The 26,581-nt window shown below is 51.9% G+C and overlaps 1 protein-coding gene and 1 long non-coding RNA gene across 3 annotated transcripts in view; one reads left to right on the forward strand and one right to left on the reverse strand.

Annotated features, from left to right (window-relative positions):
* Window positions 1–38: 38 nt before the first annotated feature.
* Window positions 39–2,123, forward strand: LOC144379166 (uncharacterized). Its single transcript, XR_013441525.1, has 2 exons — window positions 39–201; window positions 1,826–2,123. It is a non-coding gene; the product is annotated as an uncharacterized LOC144379166 (long non-coding RNA).
* Window positions 2,124–2,451: 328 nt separating this feature from the next.
* Window positions 2,452–26,581, reverse strand: part of MTCL2 (microtubule crosslinking factor 2) — a 67,703-nt gene continuing 43,573 nt past the window's right edge. For both annotated transcript variants that reach the window (XM_078057156.1, XM_036108071.2), the window contains 7 exons: window positions 21,769–21,873; window positions 20,184–20,351; window positions 18,433–18,666; window positions 17,299–17,370; window positions 16,184–16,254; window positions 13,466–14,816; window positions 2,452–9,428 (listed from right to left, as the gene is read on the reverse strand). In XM_078057156.1, the coding sequence (XP_077913282.1) occupies window positions 9,276–9,428; window positions 13,466–14,816; window positions 16,184–16,254; window positions 17,299–17,370; window positions 18,433–18,666; window positions 20,184–20,351; window positions 21,769–21,873 (2,154 nt within the window). In that variant the 3' untranslated portion in view covers window positions 2,452–9,275. The remainder of the gene's footprint in view (window positions 9,429–13,465; window positions 14,817–16,183; window positions 16,255–17,298; window positions 17,371–18,432; window positions 18,667–20,183; window positions 20,352–21,768; window positions 21,874–26,581) is intronic.

Genomic DNA, 26,581 nt, shown 5'->3' on the forward strand with positions numbered 1-26,581 from the left:
AACTTGTGTTCAACCTCTTGCCTTCCGCCCGCCCCAGCCCCCCTTGTCCAGGTCCTTGCTGGTCCCGACCCGGCCACGTAAACTATTTCCCCAGCTATGCCACGCCCGCGGAGTCCCCTCCTACGGATTCCACCTCATCTTGTCCTTTGCGCTGGACGCATTCAGAGCCCATTGAAGATGGGGAGGCAGAGTCCCAGAGAGGTACTTGCCAAAGGAATATAGTGGATCACGGGGCATCTGATGCCCTGCCGCGTCGTTAGGCCATGGTCCGCACCCCACGTTTATATTAACTGCAAAAACATGGGCCGTGTCTTTCCCAGGGCAGAATGGAGCTCTGTACTCCCTTTGTTTTATTCTGTCCCACTCCTGCTCCAGCACTTTCTCTCCTTCTGTGACCCCTTCAATATTGGCAAAGTTCAAGAACTCTCCTGTGCAGCCTTATTGCAGGCCACCCCCTCCCCAAACTGCTTGCAGCTCCTCTGCCCACCCCTGTTGCTTCTTCCCTCTGCTCCTTTGCTCAAGCCGTTCCCTTGGCCTGGGAAGCCCATTCCAGCTTTTTCCTGCAAAATTCTCCCAATTTTAAGCCTCAGCTGAGGATGCATCTCAGACTCTTCTCTGAGGCTCCAGACTGAAAACTGTGTTCCCAGAAGCCCAGCCGTGCCTACTCCACAGCAGGCTGCTTCTTCAGCACCTAGCATGATGCCATGGAAATGTCCCCTTGCTTATGTGGTCCTTTCTTTCAGATCTGAAACCAAATGTTGAATTATTAGCAGTCCAGAAAGTCTGAAAGACGCGTCGGAGAGCAGCTGCTGGAATGTGACTGTGGTCATCCTTCCATAGCAGCTGCGGTCCTTGGAAAGGTTTTCAGATGGGAGGTAGAAATCTGCCTTCCTGAAATTTTCCACTCTGTAGTTGCAGCTGGCTGGCTCTAATAGCCACCTGAAAGCAGAGATTTGCTCTTGGTTCCCAGAACATCACTTTCTGGGGCTCAGTGGTACCCAGTTCCTTCTATGCCTGCCCCCCTCTTTCAACTCCTTGTTTGTCAATGTCCCAAGAACAGAACACAATATTCCCAGCCAGGGCTGGTCATCCTGAGGCACAGTGAAAATATTGCTTCATGGATTCCAGACCCAATACATCCTCTGTCCTTCCTCTGCTTTCAGTTCTCCCATGGCTTCCTATGGTCTACAGGACGTGGACATTCCTTCCCTCATAAGGCACTGCATGATCTGACCCAGGCTTTTTCATCACTCCTCACTCCAGTGACATCCTGTGGGCTCCCCATTTCTGCTCTGCTCTCTTTCTACTAGGCTTTGATACGTGCACTCCCTCACCCTGGAGCCACCTCCTGTCAGTCTCCTGCCTGTAATATACCACTATCCCCTTCATTTATTCAACATCTCAACCTCAGGTGCCAGTTCAGATGTCCTGTGAAGTCTTCCAGTTCCTCCTGGCTCCCTGAACACCCTGGGTTCCCCCCGCCATTGACATTTGCTTTCTTGTCTTCCAGGCCTATCTATTGCATTCTCAATGCCTAGCACAAACTTAGTTCTTGTTAGCCCCCCCACACACACACATCTCACCCCCAAATAAAGAGAGGGAGGGAGAGAGAGATGTAGATTTTTCATATGATAGCCAGCTTCCAAAATGGTCCCCAATAATCTCTGCTTCCTGGTGTTCATGCCCTGTGTATTCCTCTTCCACACTGAGTAGAGCTGATCTGTATAACCAGTAAGATACTGCAGAAATGACTGTGATTTTCAAAGTTTAGTCATAAAAGACGTTGTGACTTCTACCCTGCTTTCTTATGGATGACTTGCTCTAGGGCAAGCCAGCTGCCATGTTGTGAGGATACTCAAGCAGCACTATGGTCTATGTGGAGAGGAACTGAGGCCTCCTCCTGCCAACACTGACTTGCCAGGCATATGAGTGAGCCACCTTGCAAATGGATCTTCTAGCCCAAGTCAAGCCTTCACATGACTGCAGCCTGACTGATGTTTGACTGCAACCTCCTTGAGACACCTAGCTCAGTCAGAACTACCTAGCCCCAAATTCCTGATTCACAGCACCTGTGATCTAATAAATGTTTTGGGCCAATTAATTATACTGTGATAAATAACTGACCCATGTCTAAAGTGTCCTCTTTTTTTCCCCATGATACATTTGTGAAAGTTTTTTTTTGTAGAAAATAACATTTTTGAACACTCTGCAGGTTTCTCAGTGGTCATATCACACTGACTCTGAGGTGTAAGGAATCAGTATCCGGAACCCCCAGTGGCCTCTCCCAAGTGACCCCAAACTAGCCAGCTGACTGTAGCATTCCCAGGGCTCCCTCCTTCCCAAGCAACTGGGCTGTGTGTGTGTGTGTCGGGGGGTAAAGTCAGGTTTCAAATCTGATGGGGACCCCACCCACCCTGCAAGAGAAATCAGAGAGGAGGCCAAATCCATGGAAACTGTTCATATGACATACTTTATTTCCAATCTACAACCATTAAAAACCTTTTGTAAGTTTACACTGTACAGTTATTCTCATGTCTGAAATAAGACACGGGCAGGGAGAGCTGGAGGAGTGGCCCAGTTGTCCTAGCACCCAATCCATCTTGGGAAGGAGCCTTTTGAAGACGGAAGTGGGGAAGAGAGAACAGTGGACAGGAGAGGCAGACAGTTTGGCCCAAGGATGGCCTTGGTCCCTTCCCTCCCGAGGGCCTTTCCTTGGGAGTCCCCTAGGGCCCAGGACTGCAGGACCCTCACCAAGAAACCAGGCTGGGCAGGAAGGGGGGGCTTCACAGTATTGGCAGGGGTTGGGGAGGGGGGCCAAGATGAGAGGACAGTTTCTGGCTCTCTTCCTCAGCTGCTGGGGGTTGGAGCTGGTTTTTGACGCTGTCTACTCAGTCTCCCTGGAGGTGGAGGGAGGAAGAGGAGGAGGAACTAGGGATTTAGGAGTCTTTCCTTGAGGAGTTAGTTTTCTTACTACTTGAAGAGAGGTCATGAGCCTGTGGTGAGGTTTCCAAGGGATACATGGTCAGGGTCTTTATCTCCTGCCCGCCCCCTCTCCCCCAAGACTCCCACCTGCTGCCGGGCTAGCACAATCCTACACGGCCTTTTGAGAGCAGAACTGGAACCAAGCCAGAGGCAGGGAAAGGAAAACTGTAGCCTTTTCCCTGCCCTCCAGCTTCCAGGAAAAGGACATAGTTGTTTTTTTTTTGGCAGGGAGGGGTGGGCAGGGAGCGTTCCCAATCTCTCAGGCATCCAGATGAGTCTGGGATTTTCCAGTTGTTTCTGGTCTGGGCCAGCCTCAGTCCCTCACCAGCCGCACGGATTGCTACGTGGGTCAGCAGTTGGCCAAGTCCTGTTATATGAGAATCACCTGGAGGGCTTGTTAAACCCCAGCTTGTTGGGCCCCACACCAGAATTTCTAATTCTGCAGGTCTTGGGTAGGGCCAGCAATCTGCATTTCTGTCAAGTTCCCAGGTGATGCTCCAGATGCTTTGAGAACCTCCAGGCACCTCATCCTCAGCAACTCGGTGTCCTGAGGCAGTGACAGGGAGCTGGGCCACAGCTGGCAAGGCCCAACCTTAGAGGCACCAAAATACCCGGGAAGCTGCTGGAAACAGTCTTGTGGTGAGCCCCCTGTGCGGAGAAGTAAACTAAGGCACAGAGATCAGAGGCAGAGTAGAGAGAGGAGCCAGGATACCAGGGTCCAGTGGAGAGAGGATGGTGATGTAGGATCCCAAAACACAAGGGGTGTTCTGCGGCCCTAGGGGTAATCCTGGTGCTCATCATAAAATCAGAATGGGGAGGCTCACAGAATCAGCCAAACAGAGATCTTCCCAGACTTGGGCGGGGTCTCCAGATTCCCAGCTGAGGTTCTTCTTCCCAGGAGCAGTTTGAGTTGGTATCCGAATGGAGTGTGACAACGCATCCAGGCCCTGACTACCTCGACCCTTCAAGGATGCTTCGAGGAAACCAGAGCTCCTTCCTTTAGGGCCTGAGGTCCCGTGGGCTGGTAAAGGGCAGGAAGGGAGGGGAACGGGGCTGACTGGATAAACGAGGGTCCAAGGAGGGTGAGGGAACAGTAGCAGGTAGGGGGGAGGAGCCCTGGTCCGGGGAATGCAGGCCCAGCACCATGTCCCCTTTGGTTTTTGGGTCTGTGGACTTCGCAAACTTCAAACACTGTTGAGAGGGATAAGGGGTAAAGCCAGGACAAGCTGTTCTGGAGGCAGTGAGGCCCAGGGGAGAGCAGAGAGGATAGTGGGGTGTCAAATGGACAGACCAATGGATGAATGACCTAGGGAAAGAAGAACACAAGCCAGGCTGCATCTTCTTTACAAACAAGGCTAGGCAGGACTGGGTAGGGTACAGGAGCCCAGAAGGAGGGATTCAAGCCCCCCCCGCCAACAACAGTTGACACTGATGGGGTCCTGAGGTTGGGGACAGAGAAGATAATGTGGTTCAACAGTGGACCTCGGAGATGTCCTGCTGGGCTAGGAGGTCGCTGGGGCCAAGCCGAGTGAGAAGGGCTGGCAAGGCTGATGCTCTCTGAGGTGTTGGAAAGGTGCCTCCTTTAGTGTGAGAAAATGCAAAATAAATAAAACAGAACCCAGGAAACACCACCAGATATGACAGGAAACACCACCAGATATGACAGCAAATGTTGGAGTCGGGCAACCGAAGATGCAGGTACTTCCGGGACAGGACGGGAGTGGGAGCCCGAGAGGGCAGGGAGGGGTTGCTGAGGTAGCAGGGAAGTCCATGGCAGGGAGCAGAGCTGGAGAGGCTGTTCTGGGAGGGCTGAGGGATGGGTGCTAAAGTAAGCTTGGGACCCAGAAGAGAAAAACCTGACTACGTACGGGTCAGGGCGACTTGGTATGTTGGTGGAAACCGGCCGAGAAAAGGAGGCAGGAGGAGGGGAAGCTTTGGAGGAAGATGGTAACAGAGAGGATGGGTGGGAGGAGGGGAGCCAACAGACTGAGCCCAGAGAGAGGAAGGGGCCCGACCAAGAGCACAGAATGGCAGAGTGGGGTCTCATTCACCACTGTGGGGATGCAGAATCTGCTAGGAGTCAGGAAACCAGCATTCTGGTCTTGACTATGCCGTTAGTTTACTATGGGTTTACTTGGGTGAGCCACTCTCTTCTCTGGGCCCAATTTTTCATCTAAAAAGGTGAGGAGGTTTGACACAAAAGTCCAGATATTGTGTGATTCCATTTATATGAGCTACCTAGGTGAGGCAAATTCATAGAGACAGAAAGTAGAGTAGAGGTTACCAGGGACTTGGGGAGGGGGCGATTTATTGTTCAGTGGGTACAGAGTTTCAGTCTGGGTGATTAAAAAGTTCTAGAAATGGTTAGTGGTGATGGTTGCATGGTTTCAAGTCTGGGTTCGGTAGTGGCGTATTCTGGGTGTCCTGTACCCACAAAAAGAAAGTCCCCAGTGGGGCAGTGGGTTTACACAGCAAGCAGGACAGAGTTGGGCTGGGGCATCCGATGGACCCAGGTCCTAGTCTAGGTTCGATGACTTCCCAGTTAGGTGACTCTGGGATGAGCCCTGCACCTCAGTTTCCTGATCTGCACTAACCCCTGTCCTGCCAAGGCTTCCTCCCAGAGCTGTCCCTGAGAGGCCTGAAGCAGACGTGGGATAGGGGATAGGGGAGCAATTTCTAGATAGCAGAGTACTCTAGGTGGGGTGTGCAGGGGATGATTATTAGTATGAGTGAAGAGGTAGTGGGAGCTTGGGGAGGCTGGTAAGGTTGGAAGGTGGGGGACATTCTGGATGGGAAGGGAGAGGGAGGAAGAGCCTGGAAGCTGGGTGGGCAAGAGGAGAACAGGCTGGGTGATGAAACCATGAAAGGTGCATAGGGGTGGGTATGATGGAACCACGTGACAGCATGTGGGAGGGTGAAGTCTTTGGGTCCTTGACTTTGTCAGCTGGGGAAGCAGCTGGGAGAGGAGTGTCCCTGGGAAGACCAAGAGGTGGGGTCCATTTTGAGTTCATAGAAAGCAAGACCTCTTGGAGGTATTTTTAGTTTGGTCAGCCTTTGGTGGGGAACGACCTGGGAGGGAAAGAGGGGGACAGGAATTGGATACAGATGCCTTGCGCACACAAGATCGAGGAGCGACTGATGTGCCAAAGTGGTCTGATTTTCATTTCAAATACAGACATCACTGCCCCCAGGAGGGTCAAGTTTGGCTCTGGGAAGAGGTCGGACATAAGAAACGTGAGGTTGTCCAGTTCAGGGTCAACCAGGGCACCTGGCCCCCCACTTCCCCCCCACCAACTGGTGCCAACACGATAGATCCAAGTCCCATGATCTGTAGGGGATTAGGACCCCAGGGTTCCTTGGAACTTTGGTGGGAGACAGTGGAGATGGTAGAAAAGGAAGAAGGATAGAGGAGGTCGGGGAGAAGGAAGAGGAGGAAGGTGCTGGGAGTCCAGTGATGGAGGAGAAGTAGGAAGGGGAGAAAGGGAAGAAGGGCAGTGTTCCTTCCTGGGACCCCAGTGCTCCAGGGGAATCCCCTGTGGGTCAGGCAGTTTTCTGCTTTGGGAATGTTACCAAGACTTAAAAGGCATTTGAAGAAACAAACAAACTTAGAAATTACATTCCAAAAGAGTAGAGAGTTTTTACAAACCAACCCCCCCACCCCAAAAAAGAAAACACAACCAGTTACTAATTAAAATGCTAAAAATCAAACCAAACCAATATTTACACATAACATTTTCAACCCCATTGAGCCCCACGTCCAGAGGCTTCTGCAGGACAGTGGTGAGTGGCCTTGCACAGTGGAATGCAGGAAGTAGACACTCAAGGACTTTACTGAAAACCAAGATCTGGAGCCTCTGACAGCAGCTGGCGACCGGGTGGCCAGGCGCTGAGACAAGAAGACTGCAAGGACAGTGTTGGACGAGGACGATGGTAAGGCTGAGTGGTCCGTAGGCCTCGGGTTTCGGGTCTCATGAGGATTTCTCCCCAAGGCTGGGAGTGAAGCCTGGGGAGCTTCCATAGCCCTCCATAGCTTAGGGAGGTGGCAGAAGGCCTCTGGTGGCATGTGGCCTGGTGTGAGTCCCCTCACCTGGAGATAACCTTGGAGGGGCCCCCTGACCTTTTGAGTGGGAGCAGTAGCATCCCGGGGGGGGGACTGGCCCATGGCTCCCGTGGCCGGCCTGCTCTGCCCACACAAGTCACTATGGCATGAGCAAGGACCTGGTCAGACTGCCATGACCCTCGCATTGTGCCCGTAGGGAATGGAGATGAAGGACTTTGGGTAACTCGTCCAGGTGACCCTGAAAGGGCAGGACTGGGAGCAGGTGGGACTGCAGACGTGTCTCCTGAGTCCTGGGGGCAAACTCACAAAGCTGCTGGCTTTTGGTCTTCCTGCATTCCTCAGACAAGCTGCTTCATTCTGGTATTTCCACTCTGAGCCCCCAGCCAATGGCAGGGGGTTCACGCATCTGCCTGTGGCGGGCGTGCGTGCAACCGATACGGGTTCACTGGCACCAAGGGAGAGGCCATCTGAGGCCTTTCCCGCCACACTGCAGTACGTCCGATGGCTCAGGCAGCTCACGTGGGACGTGGGGAAGCGCGGGCAGCGGGGCTGGGGCTGGAAGAGGGGCCAGGAGAGCCCATAAGGCTAAGGAAAGAGGCTGGTGAGAAGGCTGGCAGGTGGTGAGAGCTGAGGCAGGCTGGCAGACACTCTCAGGTCCATGTGCAAAGCTGCAATAAACAACATTCTCGAAGTTCAGTCCTGTTTTCCCGTGAGTTCTCACTTGGGGAACTTGGAGAGCTCTCCACGCTCTTGATAGAACCTTAGTAATCTGTGTTTGACTCATTAAAAAAAAAAAGGTTTCAGAGGGAGGAGCAAAATGAGAGGGCAGATGGAGAATGTTTGGGAAGTGGGGATGTCGGCCCAGCCCCCCACCCTGTCAGCCAGGGTTTGCAGACTGACTGCTGGGGGCTGGCCAAGTACCAGTGAGTGAAAAGCAGTGCTCTGAGGCCAGATGGTCAGCAGAATTGGGGAGCAAGCTGCCGGGCTTGTCAGCTGGGGAAGCAGTCTAAACTTGACCAGGAGACCCGAGCTCAGCGGCCGAGCTGCCTCGTCTGCATGGGGTGAACCCCATGCCTGCCCATTGTGTTAGAAGCCTCACTTTGTCCCAGTGGCAAAAATACATGTCTCGACCTCCAATAAATTACCTTAGGGACTTTGGGGTAAATTAAATTATTAAAATAAAGTAAAACCACCTTAAATATTTATAGTAAGAAAAATTCAAATAAACAACCGAGGCAAGAAATGTGTTTCCAGGCCCCCGTCCACTGCCGTGTCCTGGGGACACTGGCCTCTGGGAGTGCTCCTTGGCCTGGCGTGGCCAACTGGGAGTCTCTCATTGGGAATAGCTTTGCCCTCCACCAGCCACAGGATGTAAACACAGTGGAGATGTGGCGCCCCTCCAGGGTGTTGGGAAAAGAGACCCCAGCAATCAAGGCAGTGGGCATTTAGGCATTTATCTGTGCACCAGGTCTTGAAAATGACTCTACCTATTTCTGTCCTGGGAAGGTTGGTGCCCCCCCAAGTCACCTTGACGAGGGAGGCAGTTCCAGTGGCTACCCAACCCTGAGCCCCACACGTTTCCACCTCATTCTCCAGTCCTTGCTGCATCCAGGCTACGGGCAGGGAGATCCAGCGCCCCAGGATTCCAGGCCGATAACCTGGCCCTGGCTACTGCCCTATCATACCCCCTAGGGCCACAGTGATCCAGAGCAGTGGGGCTGGGAGGAGGAAGCGGTGGAGGGAAGGAAGGGATGGGGATGATGCCCAGCTCAGCTCCACCAGGAACCCCACGTTCTTGTCATCGGTGTTTCCTCCCCATGAAGGAGGACATGGTTGGCAGGGAACATCTGTGAGCGCTTTTCCCTGAGGAGCACCGCCAGAAGTGTATCCTTTCCTTGGCTCTTCTGAGAAGTGGCTGTGGGCAGAACCAGGCGAGGCTCTCCGAACAGACTGGCTCCCAAGGGATCCCTCTGGAGCCACCTCCGACGCCTAGGTGTGGTCTTTCTCCCACTGACTGCCTTCCCCTGGGAAGTCCGGGATCACCACCCAGCAGTCAGCAGGAGACCCCGCTTTACCTGGATGGGAAAGCTGTTCTCTGGCAGTGGCGCAGCTGCTGTCCATCCAGGGCAAGACGATGCTGGGGGCACGGGCCCCTTGCCTCGGCTCCTCCTCGCGGGTTCCCTTCGGCAATGCAGGGACTGGGCTGGTTGAGGTGGGGAGCCCGGCTGCTCTGTCACTCGCTGGGGGGAGCTGCCCTCTCCTCCCCACCCCAGCCGGACTCTGAAGGGTGCAGCCGGCACTTGGAAGGAGAGTGGCGGAGGGCAGAGCGGGACGGCCGGGCGAAGCAGGAGGTGAGAGACTGGGTGCTACAGTCACAGACAGCATCCTGCGAGAAGGGAGGAGGAAGTCAGGAGGAGCCAAGAGGCCCTGACCACCCAGGGGCTGTGTGGTCGGCCGGGCAAGGAATGTGGACTCAGCCGTGCCTGGGCACCAGGTGCCAGGGGCTATGGCCCCTCTCTGGACCAATTTTTTAAAATTGTCTTTCTCCTCTTAGAACAATAATAAATATTCATAAATAACATTCCAGAATGTAATGAATTCTGGAATATACAGAGAAGAAAGTGGACATTGTCCATCAAAGATAAATTCTCAACATTGCACAAGCATACATTTATCAAAATGACATCATCTCCTACTGCCTATTTCATAACTGCAAAACAAACACTTTTCTGTCACTATGTATACCTAGATTTCCTTCTTTTTAGTGGCTATATACTACTCTACTGAATGGAAATACCTTAATTTATTTATCCAATTCATGTTTTATGTGCATTTTAGGTAGTTTCTCATTTTTTACTATTATCAACACACCAGCAATAATGGTTAAAACTGCTGCTATAGAACTAGATTGCTTGGTTGAAATCCCAGCCCTGCCACTTACCAACTGTGTGACCTTGGGTAAGTTACTTAACCTCTCTGAACCTTGATTTCCTTCTAAGATGAAGGACATGATACCTTTCTCAAAATTGTTGTGAGGTTCAAATAAAAAATGATATGCAAAGCACTTGGCATAGTGCCTATTAAGTATTCAGTAAATGTTAGTAATTTTTATTAATAATGCCATACATTTATTGATACAATGTTCTCCCACCTCTGTGAATATTTCCATAGGCTACATTCCTAGAAGAACTACTGGGTCAATGGGTAACATGCACATTTTACATACTGAAAAAAATTTGGATCAACTTTAAAATCAACATTCAGGGGCACCTGTGTGGCTCAGCCGTTAAGCATCTGCCTTCGGCTCAGCTCGTGATCCTGGGGTCCAGGGATCGAGGACCACATCGGGCTCCCTGCTCAGCGGGAAGCCTGCTTCTCCCTCTCCCACTCCCCCTGCTTGTGTTCCCTCTCTCACTATGTCTCTCCCTATCAAATAAATAAATAAAATCTTTAAAAATAAATAAATAAAATAAATAAAATAAAATCAACATTCAAAATACAGCCAGTTTGTGTATTTGTCTCTTTATGTACATGGTTCTATGGGTATGACAGTTAATTTTCTGTGTCAACTTGACTGAACCACAGGGTGCCCAGATATCTGGTCACACATTATTCTGAGAGTTTCTGTGAGGTGCTTTTGGATGAGATTAACATTTAAATCAGTAAAGCAGACTGCCCTCTCTAATGTGGGTGGGCCTCATCTAATCAGTTGAAGGCCTGAATAGACCAAAAGGCTGACTCTCCCTGAATAAGAAAGACTTCTTCCTGCCTGATGGGCCTTAGGACTGGAACTACATTAGCTACATATGCTGTCCTGGAATGACATCACTGGCTCTCCTGGTTCTCAGGTTTTTGAGCTCAGACTGGAGCAAACCATCAGCTCTCCTGGGTCTCCAGCTTGCTACCTTACCCTGTAGATCTTAGGACATGTCAGCCTCTGTAATTGTGGAAGCCAATCCCTTATAATAAATCTGTTTCTCTCTATAAAAACACATGTATACAGACACACACACACACACACACACACACACATACATATAGCCTATTGGTTAAAAAAATTTTTTTTGAGGGCGCCTGGGTGGCTCAGTTGGTTAAGCGACTGCCTTCGGCTCAGGTCGTGATCCTGGAGTCCCTGGATCGAGTCCCGCATCGGGCTCCCTGCTCAGCAAGGAGCCTGCTTCTCCCTCTGACCCTCCCCCCTCTCATGTGCTCTCTCTCTCTCATTCTCTCTGTCTCAAATAAATAAATAAAAAGTCTTTAAAAAAAAAAAAATTTTTTTTTTGAGTATAGCCACAGGACTCAAACTCACAACCCTGAGATCAAGAGTCCCATGCTCCACTGACTGAGCCAGGCAGGTGCCCCATCAAACTGTCTTTCAAAAGAGTTTGCCCAATTTCTACAGCCTCTAGTAGTATGTGGTTAGTGTTGTTTTTGTTTTGTTTTTAAGGTATTTATTTATTTGAGAGAGACAGTGCATATGAAAGAGAGCATGAGCGGGGGGCGGGGGAAGGGCAGAGGGAGAGGGAGGAGCAGGCTCCCCGCTTATCAGGATGTCTGACATGGGGCTCGATCCCAGGACCCCAGGATCACAACCTGAACCGAAGGCAGATGCTTAACTGACTAAACCACCCAGGCGCCCCTGTGGTTAATGTTTTATTTCTCTATACTCTCAACCAGCTGTCTATACTTAAAAAAACTTTCAGTTTAATGTACATACTGAACGTATCATAAAAATACATCTTGCTGAATTCTCATAGACTAAATACACCCACTGTATTAGGGTTATCTAGAGAAACAGAACCAACGGGCTGTGTGTGTGTGTGTCTGTGTACATATGTGTGTAGAGATGAAAATCAAGAGGGAGGCAAACCATAAGGGACGCTGAACTCCAGGAAACAAACTGAGGGTTGCTGGAGGGGAGGTGGGTGGGAGATGGGGTAATCAGGTGATTGATGGGCATTAAGGAGGGCACTTGATGTAATGAGCACTGGGTGTTGTAACAACTGATGAATCACTAAATTCTACCTCTGAAGCTAATAAAAATATTTCTTTTAAGCTTTAAAAAAAAACAATGTGGCAATATTTATCAAATACCTTTAAAATTTTTATATTCTGTTAGCCTATAATCCCATTTCTGCAACTTAAACCTAAGGAAATAATCCAAAATGTGGACAAATATTTTTGCACCAAGATGTCCACCACATCATTATGTCTGATAGAGAAAATCTAGAAACCACCTAAACATACAATACATACAAATGGGTCAGTCCTAGCCCACGCCACCTCTCTGCACCCCCACCTATGACCTTTACTGAGTGCACCACAGGCCACATGATACCACCCCTGACCACAGCTGATCAGACCATGGGGGGTACACTGGACTCAAGGTAGACCAATCACAGTTTCTTCTTTCTTCTAGGAATGTGGAATTGGGACAGAGGGATCTGAGTCAGTCTCTCTTAGGTACTTGAATTAGAAGATGTTATAAAAGCAGAGCTGGGACCATTCACGCAAATGCAGCAGAGAGAGAGGAAGAAAGCAGACATCAGAGAAAACAAAGCTCAAGGGAAACAATACGGAGACAGAGAAGTCTGAGACCTTCAGGTCCTTGCATTTGGGATCCATAAGTACTCCACCATTTCCCTTTCTGGAAAACTAACTTATAGGCATTCTTTCACTAACATGCAAATAATCCTTAACCAAATCTGAAACTGACTGATATTAGGAGCGGGGTGTACAGCAAAAGATTCTCGGAGAAAATGGAAGCGCTTAGGCACAGAGTCTTGGGAGGGGGGCAGGGGTGTGCTGGAAAATGTTTAATAACTAGTTTTCCAGGAATGAGGGGAAAAGCCCTGATTTGGAGCATTTGTCAATTTTCATGGTGTAAATCCTCCCACTGTGGCCACTCTCAAGGTGCCAAGGTGTTTTACTGAACACAGAGATGCACACGATTAGCTCTCATCGACTCCAGCACACCAATGCAGGAGAGCAGTGAGGACACCTCTTCCCTGGAGGGGATGCTAGCAACTTCTGGTGTGTGGTGGCAAAGCAGCTGGTTAAGCCTCACTCACTCGCCTCTTGGTATTCAGACCCTGTGTCCATCAGGCTGTTGTTCCAGGTCTGAGGTCTTCTAACCCCCGTTGTATCTATCTATCTATCTATCTATCTATCTATCTATCTATCTATCTACTTTTAAGTGGGCTCTATGCCCAACATGGGGCTTGCACTCATGACCTTGAGACCAAGAGTCACATGCTCTACCGACTGAGCCAGCCAGGCGCCCCCCCAAACCCCTATTCCAGACCAGCAAAAGGACTTTTTGAAACACACAACCATATTCCTGAGTTTGAAAGCCAAGAGAGTCTGGACCTTATAAGTCAACCTCCCCCACCCCAAGAAGAAGAGTAGACCCTATCCCCCTACCTCATTGGGAAGGGCTGTGGCTCCATCTCCATCCCGGGGGACACCATCCTTCCCCACCTGGGGGAGCACCGAGAGTCTGGCCTCCTCGCTGCCGCCTGACTTGGCTGCCTTCTTGTTCAGGATCCTGGCCATGCCCTCTGGCTGATGGTAGCTGGCAGGGGAGAGGGGCTCCGGCTTCTTGGTGCTCTCCTCCCCTGCCGCAGAGGTGGGGCTTGGCGCCCGGCCACACACATTACGGAAGAACTCCTGCACGATGCCATACTTTGGAGGCTCGGGCTTGGCCCGGGCCTCGGACATGCCCAGTTTCCAGACAGACTCTGTGCTCCCCGAGTGCTCCACCACACTGAAGAGGCTGGACAGTCCATCGTTGATGTTCCTCAACACGGGGCTATCCCGCGTGGTGGTGGAGCGGGCCCAGGCCGAGCCGTTCTGCTTGCCCTGGTGCAGGTTCCAGAGGCTGCGGTCCTTGGCGCTGTCCAGCTTGGACACTGACCGCCTCTGGAGCTTCGGCGAGCCGTACTTGGGGGAGCAGCACGGCCTCTCGATGCGCGAGTGCACCTTGTCCAGGGAGGAGGAGATCTGCTTGCTGCGCACGGACACGAGCGAGGAGCTGCGGGGTGACCAGCTCTTGCCGTGGAGACTGCTGCGGGGGGGGTCGGTCTGCAGGCCCACACTGACGGTGCGGATGGTCTGCGTGCCCACGCTGGTCAGGCCCACCGTCTGGCTGGACGTGCTCTTCACTTTCCTCTCCAGTGAGCCCGAGCGCATGGCCTGGCGCACGCAGTTGGTGATCTCCTTCATGTCGTCGCTCATGTTGCCAGACATCTCAAAGTCGTGCAGGGCCGCTGGGAAGCCAGGCCCTGGTGCCGACGGGCTGCCCCCCGAGCCTGCGTCCAAGCGCTGCCGTGAGAAGTTGCAGAGCCACCGGCTGTAGGAGCTCTCGGCCAGCCCGTCGGCCTCAGCCGACTCTTTGGGCTTGGCCGTGGTGAAGAGGAAGCCGGGCTCGATGATGATCTTGCCCTCCCTGTCGTGGACCACGGGGACGCCCAGGCGCCGGGCCACCGGGGGGCTGTAGTACACACGGATGCCCGTCTTGTCGGGGGCCGTGTAGCTGCGCTGCATCTGCCTCCCCGCCGGCTCCTGGCAGCCCAGGGTGCCCAGGCGGTTGCAGTCCCGCGGCGAGAGCCCTGGCTGCTCCTGGGCATCCTTCTCCGGGTCCACCGGCTGGGTGCCCACAAAGGCAAAGGCAGGGTTGTTGGGCAGCTTCTTACCGCGGGCCGCGTCCCCGGCAAGGTAGGGGGAACAGTCAAGCAAACTTTCAAACTCAGACATGGAGGAAACAGATTTGGTCCTGGGAGGAGCGGAGGAGGGAAGAGCAGTGTTAGTGGGAGAAAACAGAGAGGGGGCAGGCGCTCTGGTCTTCCTCCCTGGCCCACACTGCACGCGAGCTGGGACCACGCCCGTCCTGCTCGCCTCTCGTGGAAGATGCTGTTGGTGCCCTCCCCCACGCCGCCTCGGCACCTGCACCTACGTACCCAGCACAGCACACTCTGCACACCTGCTATTCTCCGCCTAAGCTTTCTTGTGACTGCAAGAGCACACCTGGCCTCCACGCAGAGGAAGCGACAAACATCACAGAGTTTGGCCCCTAGACACAGACCTCAACAAACAATGGGCAGATCTGGTGGCTCAATACCCAGCCTCCTTGATCCTTGGGTGGGAGAACTCTGCGTGGCACGTTCCACTCTGGCTCCCAGAGTTCCTCAGCGAAACTGAGCTTCGGTTGTCCACAGAATGACGACATCCCCCTTTACTGGCTGCCTTCCCTTCCTCGGGTCACTTCCAGTGTTTCCCAAATCCCTTCCCAAATAAACCATTTGCACTCAGATCCTTGTCTCAAGATCTTTGAGACAAGTTCTCGAATCCTGTGTTTGCTTTTGGGGGAACCCAAATAAGATGTCACTAAATCTCTGGCACAGACCTGGCACATGTTGCCTGATGACCAAAAGTGCCAGGCGGACGTAAGTACATCTCAGAGGCCAGATCATTCGGCCCTCTAGTAACTCTAGCAGACAGCTCCTATTATCCCCACTAGAGAGAGGTATCAAGTATCAGCCAAGGTCACACTCCTGGAAATGGCAGAGCGGGAGTTCAAACCCCGCCCTCTGACTCCAGAGCCCACCCTCCTACCCTGGCCCTCCTGGCCTAAGGTTGCTCTCATGGCTCTGATGGGCTTCTGTCGCCCTCATTCTATTCATGCGTTTCCTAACAGTGGAGACATGGCCCCGACAGCCCCGGGGTCCCCCTGGCCATAGCGCAGGGCCGGGCCCAGAGTAAGCTGCTCAGTAATCCCAGGAACGGAAACCCAGCCTGATTCCCCTAACTCCAGATGCAGGGAGAAGGAACCCCAAGAGGAGCTGAACAGTTTCTTTCAAAGCGAGGATATACGGAGCCCCGGGTTTTCATGCATGTCCACAATCAAACAAACAAGAAAAATCACGGGCTGCAGTTCTCACTGTCCCAAGCTTCCCGGCTCCTGAGGGGCTTTGGCTCCATAGAAACCATATCCCAGGGTTCTCCCAGCTCTGCCGAGGTGCCATGGTGGGCACATGGGGCGAAGGAAAGAGGACAGGCAAAGGGGTGGAGCAGGGAGAGGTGCCTGAAGGGCGAGGCAGGGGAGGGGCTGCCGGGCAGGGCAGGGGGAGGGCATGCTAGCACCTTTTTAAGGCGGTGCCCCCAAGGTCAGCTTCAGAAACCGCCTCCTTGTCGAGAATCTTCTCATTCCGTGTCTGTCAAGAAAGAGAGGCAGGAAGGGTGAGTTCTGGCCACCAGCATACTGAGGGAAGGGGACAGGAGGTCAGCGCAAGAGCTGACCCGGGATCCCACGCCTGAGTCTCCTCTTACAGAGCAGGAGTGAGGTCAGCACTGATCTGGAATGCCTGTTGGTCAGTTTCTGGCTATAGTGGGTCTAACACTCCTTCCGTGGGTATGTGATCCAGGCTTGGCCAATCAGAGCTCCGAGAGAGAACCCCAAGGAAAGAGTCTTTTTAGAAGTTATTCTGAATGTGGCGGCAGCAGCAAAGCAGACGGTGGCCACGGTTCAGATGGCGGTGACAGCAGTGACCTCAAGGTTCCTGCTCAGGGCTGGTCTCCCCCTGGTTCCAGAGCAGGTCCCCTGGGACTTGCACCCGTTTTTCTGAACCTGCATCACCAGCCCTCTTGAGCCCCAATTAAATCCTCTCCTGCCTCAGTTCCCCACAGTTAGTGTTTGTGGCTTGCAACCACATCTCCTAACACACCGCTTCCTCGGGCTGTCCTGAGCAAAGAGCTGTTATGGCCACTGTTTGGTCACTGAGAACGCTGCTATGTGGACAAGGCCTCTGAGGCTTAGGAGCAAATTTTACCAAAGTGACCTAACTGGTCTCCAAAGAGAGGGTGGGCTAAAGCAGAGAATGTGATTCTAATTTTACCGTGGAGGCAACCAGAGCCGAGAGAGGGAGAGAGTGACTCGCTCAAGACCACACAGCTATTCAGTGGCCTTGCTTTGCAGAAAGGCACAGCTGAAACCAAGAGATAGCAAGCACCTGGCCAAGAGCACCGAGCCAGCCGCCTCTCTCCCGGGTGTGGGAGGACGGAGCTGACAGATGGCTCCTCACAAGTCCCCAACCATCGGCTGCAACGATGGGGTAGAGATCCCAGGACTGAGGAGCCCAGAATGCAAGGGGGCAACCTGTGGGACAGAGTTAGCTTCCTCTCCGTCACATCCCCAAGTGAGGGACTTGGCAGTGCAGCCAGGAGCCAAGAGAACACGAATGGCCTGCTACCCTGCTCACCTCTTTCCAGCTATTGTCCTGCTTCTCCAGGTCTGAGTGCTTCAGGATCCAGGGTTCAGCGGCCTTCTGCAGCTGCGCAAGGGTAAAGAGGATGGTCAGTGGCAGGCGAGGCTGGTGAGGCTGGCCAGCGGGGCCTCGCTGTGTGCAGGGTCAGTCCCCAGGCTCTGCTCGTAGCTCGAACGACCCAGTCATGGACGAGGAACCAGCTTCCCAGTGGGCAGCAGCACCGAGCCACCAAAAGATGGATTTGGAAAATGACCATGAAAGCAACCACTTACAGGCATCCTTATAGATGCCCTTCTGTCTGCTCCAGTAACGGCTGTCACTACTATGCTACTTCATGCTGCAAATCCTGGACCGGCTAGGTCGGCTAAGCAGCATCCCTAGTGTGGGGGCCCCACATTAGGAATGAGGCCCGCCCCTACACTCTGTCCTGAACAGCTCTCTATGAAAGAGGCAAATCAGTATAAACAATATGTATCTCACGCTTACATTAAATCAGTATAAACAATATGTATCTCACGATTACATTATTGATTAGAAAAAAAACGATCTCTGTGAATATAAATTTAAGTAGCAAGAAAAGGAAGGAATGGGTTGGAGTATGCTTTTGCAATATTTGGGTCTTATATAAAGATGAAGTCCTGAGTTATGTAATTAAAATAAAAAGTAAAACAAAGGAAAAGAGTCAAAGAGTGGTGCATAGAAGCTTGGTAAGGAGCACCTGGATACATGATGTGAACTCTAGTAGGGTGTAATGGTCAATGACGGTTTTTTCTTATCCCCCCTCTTTTGGTCAGAGGACTCTAATTTCCCCAAATTTTCAGGGTTCAGTAGGCTCTAGGGGTAGGCACATGACTTAACAACTGGCCAATAAGCCTCGTGGAAAAGGAAAACTCTCTTTCTATTGCCTTTGGTAAACCGGGAAGGTCTGAGCACAAAACTAACAGTGACCGTATCCGAGGCTTGCTTACGAATAAAGCACAAAGGAAAGCAAGCCTGAGAGACTGGCAGAGAGAGAGACCTAGCACCTAGTACGGTCTCTGAGCACCTTGATCCAGCTATAACTGAAGGCGACCCCAGACCCAGACTTCTCCCACAGTAAGTCCCCCTGGTGGCTGGAGCAGGCCTCACCTGGCTCAGGCGGTTCTGCAGCTCCTTCACCTGCTGCTCCACCTGCTGCTTCTCACCCTGAAGCCGCTCCACCAGCTGCAGCTTCTCCTGGCTCCAGTTGCGCTCACTGATCTGCAGCTGCCGCGTCAGCTCCATGACGGCGCTGTAGGACTCAGCCAGCAGGTGCTGCTGCTCCTCACGCTCCCGCTGCAGGGCTGCCCGTTCCCCAGCCCCCTTGCCAGCCTTCAGCTCCATCTGCAGCACAAGGAAGAGCAAACTGGGTGGCTGGCACCAGGAGACCCTTCCTCTCTGGCCCCCTGGCCGCCCTTACCTCTCAGGCACCTGTAGGGGGTGGCGGGGGGAGAGCTCTGCTCTGAAGACCCCTCACCTGCTCACTACCCCATGCAGAACTAAGCCCTCCTCACAGCCAGGCCTTGCTCAAGCATTATCTCAGCATCCTTGTGAAATCTCAGCAAGACAGCTACCTTTTACGATATTTTGCAGAGGAGAAAGAGGTTCGAAGAAGTTACGTTATTTGTCCCAGGTCACGCAGCTACAAAATGGCAGAGTTTCCTAGTTATTGCTTCTCATATTTTATCAACTCTCCCAAGTGGTCTGGGTTTATGGTTGGGGGGGGTACGCACCCACAGTCACATAATGAATGTGTGAATCAGTCCAGTATGATGACCTTCACGGCACCGAGCCTCGGGGCGGCAGGACGTAAACATGCAGCCTCAAGCATCAGTGTGCCCCAGATCCCCCAGGCTGTGGTCTGGTATATTAGCCCCCACAGGGGTCAGTCAGCCTCCCAGTGGGTAGGGGCACCTGGAATGTCTGGGTTTGGGGAGCAGCAGGAACAGTCAGAGGAAAAGAGGGTGACAGGGAAGCCAGAAGTCTGTGAGCACTGGGAAGAAGGTTGGGATCGTGGTAATGAGAAGCCAGGAGGGGCAGAGGTTTGGGGAGCAAAAGTCAGGTCTGCTACTTACTAGCTGGGTGACCTTGGGAAAGAAACTTAACCCTTCTGTGCTGGTTTTGTTACTTGTCCAGCAGTGCCCATCAGTGTACACACCCCCACGGGGCCCATGATGCCCAGGAAGGCAGCCGGCAGCAAGGGCAGACCCGGAGGAAGCTGGGACCTGAAGAGTCGTGGCAGGTGGGGTTGGTGGTGATGGTCAGGGCATTCTCTCTGAGTGGGAGGAAACCCACCCTCTCACTTTTCACACCAGAGGAGGGCAGCAACTTGCCTCTGGGCACACGGCAAGGACCACAGCTCCAGGGCTCCTGGTTAGGCTCCTGTGGTCACGCTGGGTTGTGGGGAGGGGAGTCTCCCAGTTTGTGTGGAAGGAGTAAAACAAAGCCAGGGAGCAAGGGACGAAGGGGATCCTTATGGGCGGGGCGAGCGAATGAGGAGAGCAGGCAGCAGAAGCCTGGCCATGCGCGTGAAGGATGTCACCAGGTGCAGACAGGCATTTAAGCATCTGGCTTCACCGCTGAACCCAGGCTGCAGCAGATGTGCCAATGATGTCCTGTGCCCATCTGCCTTCACTTTCCTTCCTTGGCCCAGTGACTCCCAGTCCCCAGTGTTTGTGGTACCCTTGCTGTGTGCCTCAAGGTAAATCTCTTGCCCTCTCTGGGTCAAAAGAGGAGGTAAAGGGGTTCCTATGCTTCTTAGGAGCATGGCTTGGGCATCATGCTCCCAGATCGGACAGCTGTGAGGGCTTAGACGAGGGAGGCACAAGGGGGGAAATGTCTCTGACAGGTAGGGGCCTCACCGGGGCAGTATGGCTCTTCAGCTCTGCCCGCTCCGTCTCCCAGGTGGCCTTGGCCTTGGCAAACTGCTGCTGGAGCTCGGTCAGACCACGGCGTTCATCCCGAAGCAGCCAGCACAGCTCCTTCAGCGTCACCTTCATGTCGGCCAGTGTCTTGATATACTCGTTGGGCTGCAGATGGGGGCAAGGCCTGGGTCAGGAGCTTTGAGGGGGGAAGGGGAGCTGGGCTGGGAGCACTCACCCAGAGTCCAGCCTGGGACTCTACCCAGTCTCGAGCAAACCCCATGACCCCCAGGTCATCTCACCCAGCCAAGCCCAGGCCTGGCCACCTCCTAGGTTGACATGTGCCCCCAGGTCATCTCACCCAGCCGAGCCCGGGCCTGGCCACCTCCTAGGTTGACATGTGCCCCCAGGTCATCTCACCCAGCCAAGCCGGGGCCTGGCCACCTCCTAGGTTGACATGTGCCCCCAGGTCATCTCACCCAGCCGAGCCCGGGCCTGGCCACCTCCTAGGTTGACATGTGCCCCCAGGTCATCTCACCCAGCCGAGCCCGGGCCTGGCCACCTCCTAGGTTGACATGTGCCCCAGGTCATCTCACCCAGCCGAGCCCGGGCCTGGCCACCTCCTAGGTTGACATGTGCCCCCAGGTCATCTCACCCAGCCGAGCCTGGGCCTGGCCACCTCCTAGGTTGACATGTGCCCCCAGGTCATCTCACCCAGCCGAGCCCGGGCCTGGCCACCTCCTAGGTTGACATGAGCCCCCAGGTCATCTCACCCAGCCGAGCCCGGGCCTGGCCACCTCCTAGGTTGACATGTGCCCCAGTCTCACATGAACAAAAAAACCCTGAGGTCACAGCAATTATTATTCAGCCTACATGTGAGATGGGCCCTGGCTTCTTCGAGCTTCTGCAGACTCTAGGCCCTGGGTCTTTGTCCCTGCCCAAGATGTGCCTCTCTGACGCACTGTGGGCCACATGGGGAATCCCAACTATGCAGCCTCCCTGACTGCCTGACTCAGTCCCCATCTTCTCTCCTTGGCCCATGACCTGTTTCCCACCTACCCAAGCTCACTGTGTATGACCCTGGGAGCCTGTCCCCATTGCTCTCTCTGCCCCATGGCTTGATTTGGGGGTCAGACCACAAGGCCTCTCTTCATACGACCCCAACTTGATGTCCTTACCCCCACTATGTACATCCCAAGCCGCAGCCAATCCCAGAATACCCTGCCACACCTCTGCACACACAGTTCTCTAGGTCCAAAGGGCCTTTTCCCCACTCTCTATTATGCAAGCTCCCATTCATCCTTCGAAACCCACCACCCTTACCCCTTCTCTGTGACACTGTCACCTACACTCCAGACAATTAACTGCTCTTCTGCATGTGACCACGCAGTCCCTCAGCTGTCACTGCCCCGGGATAACTTCTGAACCCCACAGCACTCAGCATCTGGGGCCAGTAACCAGGTAATGACCCTCTGCAGCTCCAGTGCCCCATGCAAAACAGGTCAGGGAAGGTGGCAGGAAGTGATCACTAAACAGACAGAGGAAGCACGGGCAGGACAGGACTGGGAAGGGGCTGGGAACGCACCGTGTTTTGGGTCCAGCTGTCCCCTGCGCAGGTCTTGTTATCTGAATGCTGGGCATTTAATTCCTCTTCCTCCATTAGCAGGTACAGCTCCTTCATGCTATTTACCTATTTTTAAAAAGCCACATTCAACGGGGGCCAGAAGGGTGTCATGCTTGGGAGTCTGACCATCAGGAGAGGGGATTCAGGCTAGCGGCCCAGATGGAAAGGGTACAACACAGCCAGGCAGGAAGAAAGAATGGGGGTTGATGGTCCAGGATGGATCAAAGGCACTCTAGTTGGACATGGATTTCCCTTTTAACTTTGGCTCCTGGGCACCATCAAGGCCTAGGAGTACAGCTGGAAAGGCAGGCCCTTCTGTCCTCCCATACAACCTCTTCTGCCCCAAGGGCCATGAGGCATCCTGGAGAGCTACTCAGAAATAACCATGTTGACAGGCTGGGTCCACAGGTAGACCCTGTGGGTGGAATAAAAGGGCCATGGGCACCCCCATAATTATAGAAAAGGCAACCAAAGGTTGGGGTGGACAGAGGGAACCTTCCTAGGAGGGGCTTTGCTGCTGATGGATTCTGCTTAGAAGTCCAGAGCCAGCCAAGGAAACCAGGGTACTAGTTCAGGCTGGGAATGAAGCAGAAGGAAGCTAGCTTCTGACTGGGGCACTCATTCATCATTCACTCAACAAAGAGTTACTGAAAACCTACCATGCACCAGGCCCTGTGTTTGGAGCTGGAGATACACCAGTAAGCAAGACAGAAAAAACCCTTGTCCCCTTTAACTTCCATTCCAGTAGCAGGAAAACAAACAAATAAGTGAAATGTAATGAAATGGCATTAAATGTCTAGAATGTCACACAGTGAAGAGCCCCGGGTAACAAGAGCAAGCCAAGGAGCTGGGGTGTGCTGCGTGTGGGTAGTCAAGGAGGGCCTCAGAGAGATGCGGTATTCGGGCAAAGTCCTGAAAGAGCTAAGAGAATAAGCCACGTGAACACCTGCAGGTCGAGAATTCTGGGGAAAGGGCACAGCAAATGCCAAGGTCCTGAGGTGGGAACATGTCTGTGTGAGGGAAGCAGGAGAGCCAGGGAGAAAGTGAGAGAGGTACGGGGAACAAGGCTGGTCGCCCAGGCCCGGGACTTGTAGGGACTTCGGCTTCTGCTCTGGGTGAAATGGGAGCCAGGAGGGACGCCCACCTGACGTGAGGTTTCACGAGATCACTGCAGCTGCTGAGCTTACTAGGCAGCAACAGAACCCCCTGTCACAAAACTCCGGGGAATGCCATCCATGTGCAATACATGCCGCCTGGGGTACCTCCTCGTACCCTTCTGAATGCAAGATGCTTGGTGGAAAGGTGCAAGAGCAGAGCAGGGAGGCCAGGTAAGAAGCCTGCAGTGAAAATCCAAGCAAGAAGTGACGGTGGCTCAGCCGGGAAGGAGGGCAGAGCGGCTGGGTCAGCCTCTAGACAGAGTCTGGATAGAGTCACAAGGTGCAAGAAAGGCCATTTAAGCCATGTACCTGGACAAGCTCCCCAAGGGAGCAGGTGGAGTTAAGGGAGAGACGTAGCCCAAGGGCTGAGCCTTAGGGACTCTGACGTTAAGAGAGGGCAGGGAGAAAAGGAGGGTCCAGCCAAGGAGACCGAGAAAGAGCAACCAGTGAGGTGGAAGGAAACCCAAGAGAGTGTGATGTTCTAGAAACCAAATGAAGAAGGGTTTCTAATATCAGCACGGGCACCAAGGCTGGGAAGTATGGGGTGGGGGGCGGGGGGCGTGCAGGGCAGGGCCTGCCTGAATAAACATTCCAATTCTGGCTCTGGTCACGCGTATCTGAACATATAGACTATGGTTGTCTGTAGACACAGGTGCACGATTCTTTCTCCAAAATCCTTGGGGCCAGGTGTGCTCGGAATTCAGAATGCATAGGGATTTATTTATTTTTTTTTTTATTTTTTTTTTTTTTAAAGATTTTATTTATTTATTTGACAGAGAGAGAGAGGTAGCGAGAGCAGGAACACAAGCAGGGGGAGTGGGAGAGGGAGAAGCAGGCCTCCCGCCGAGCAGGGAGCCCGATGTGGGACTCGATCCCAGGACCCTGGGATCATGACCTGAGCCGAAGGCAGACGCTTAACGACTGAGCCACCCAGGCGCCCTGCATAGGGATTTAGAAAGACAATGTGGTACCCACACTGTATGTTGTACCACTGCCCCGGCAGGGCCTGGTGAACACCCTATGCTCTACCACACTCATGATTCCCCTACAAACATATGAATATTAACACGAAATGGGATAAATAAAGGTTCTGCTGCCAAATGAATGTCAGGCCAATCTTTTCCAACTGAGTTAGATACAACCAAACACAGCTCTCAGAGCTTCTGGATTTCAGAACTGAGGCAGGGAATCAAAGATCTTTATCTGCAGTAGAATGGGAATAATAGCTACCTACATTTCATGGCATATTTGTAAAGACGAAATGCAGTAATTCACCTGAAGTATTTAAAACAGTATCTAGAACACCATACTCAATGCCTGAGGGTTTTTTTTATCATTCACATGTATAGTATCATTTCACACATATAATTCTGCAGGGATGGACACATATTCTTTGAGAGTATGAATGTATACCAAGCTTACTTTATTTATTATTATTTTTGGCAGCAAAGCAAGGTTTATTGAGCGATAGCAAAGTGATAGTACAAACCTCCCAAGGAGGGAGGGGACCTGAGGGGGTTGCCCTCAAGTTTATTATTTATATAGCTTTATGTATGTGCATATATCATATTAATATACACATATATATCTATTTTGACAATATATGTGGTTATGTTTATCTTTTTTAAAAAAATTTTTATTTTATTTTTTTAAAGATTTTATTTATTTATTTGACAAAAAGAGACACAGCGAGAGAGGGAATGCAAGCAGGGGGAGTGGGAGAGGGAGAAGCAGGCTTCCCACGGAGCAGGGAGCCCGACGTGGGGCTCGATCCCAGGACCCTAGGATCATGACCTGAGCCGAAGGTAGATGCTTAATGACTGAGCCACCCAGGCGCCCCTAAAGATTTTATTTATTTGAGAGAGAGAGAGAGCATGAGCGGGGATGGGGAGGGGCAGAGGGAGAGGGACAAGCAGACTCCCCAATGAGCAGGGAGCCTGACATGGGGCTCAATCTCAGGACCCCGAGATCATGACCTGAGCCGAAGGCAGACACTTAACCAACTGAGCCACCCAGGCACCCTGGTTATGTTTAGATCTTATTAATTATGTCTATTTCAGTAAATGTATTTCTATTAATTATAGGCACATATATTATTTAATTTTCTATGCTTACTTTTTTTTCCTTCCAAATTAAGTTTCTGTTTCTGTTACTCTAGTACATGGAAATAGCTAGAAAGATTTATACCAAATATGGAGGATTTGCCTGAGACAAACTGACTTAAAATATAGGCTATGTGGCCTCCAATTCACTTTGGAGGGTGTAGGGGAACATCCAACTTAGCAGCCACAACTGGGCTTCAGGTAAAATCAAAATAGTGGTTAAAAAGAAACAAATCAATATGGTGGTTCCCCAAAATATTAAAAATAAAACTACCATATGAACCAGCAATCCCACTTCTGGGTACATATCCAAAGGAAATGAAATCTGGATCTCAAGGAGCTATCTGCAGGCCCATGTTCGTTGCACCATTATTCACGACAGCCAAGATATGGAAATGACATAAGTGTTCACAAATGAATGGATAAAGAAAATGTGGTGTATATATACAATGGAATATTATTCAGCCATAAAAAAGAAGAAAATTCTGCCAGTTTTGACAACATGGATGGTTGTGAAATAAGTGAAATAAGCCAGATACAGAAAGACAAATACTGCAAGATCTCACTTACATGTGGAATGGAAAAAAAGCCAAACTCATACAAGCAGGGAGCAGAACAGTGGTTGCCACGGGCAGGGAAGCGGGGGTGGGGGGTGGGGGTGGGGAGATGCTGGTCAAAGGGTACAAAGTTTCAGTTTGCAGGATGAATAAGTTCTGGAGATCTATGTACAGCATGGTGACTACAGTTAGCAATACTGTATTGTATACTTGAAATTTGCTAAGAGAGTAGATCTTAAGTATTCTCACTATAAAAAAAAAAAAGAGGGGTGCCTGGGTGGCTCTGTCGGTTAAGGGTCTTACACTTGATTTCCAGCGTGGAGCCTATTTAAGTTAATTAATTAGTTAATTAAAATAAAATAGGTATATTCATAAGTCAAAAATAAACAGCAATTAAAAATATGTCCTGGGTTGTTCCCGATATGGGCCACCAAAAAGCAACAATGACTACATTTATATGTAAAACATGGATGAATCTCAAAAAATTATATTAGGCAAAAGAAGCCAGACACAAAAGACTACATGCACTTATCTGAAGTTCTAGAATAGGCAAAATTAATCCATGGTATAAGAAATCAGAACAGGGCGCCTGGGTGGCTCAGTTGGTTAAGCGACTGCCTTCGGCTCAGGTCATGATCCTGGAGTCCCTGGATCGAGTCCCACATCGGGCTCCCTGCTCGGCGGGGAGCCTGCTTCTCCCTCTGACCCTCCCCCCCTCTCATGTGCTCTCTCTCTCTCATTCTCTCTGTCTCAAATAAATAAATAAAATCTTTAAAAAAAAAAAAAAAAAAGAAATCAGAACAGTGCTGACAGCTGGGGTGGGCATATTGACTGGAACAGCAGGGATCCTTTGGGGGCACTGGAAATGTGCTCTGTTGTGAGCTGGGCAGGGACCATACAGATGTACATGGCAAAACTTCATCAGCTGTACACGTAAGATGTGTGCACTTTACTCTAT

The sequence above is a fragment of the Halichoerus grypus genome, chromosome 10 (assembly GCF_964656455.1).
Source record: "Halichoerus grypus chromosome 10, mHalGry1.hap1.1, whole genome shotgun sequence".
NCBI lineage: Eukaryota > Metazoa > Chordata > Mammalia > Carnivora > Phocidae > Halichoerus > Halichoerus grypus.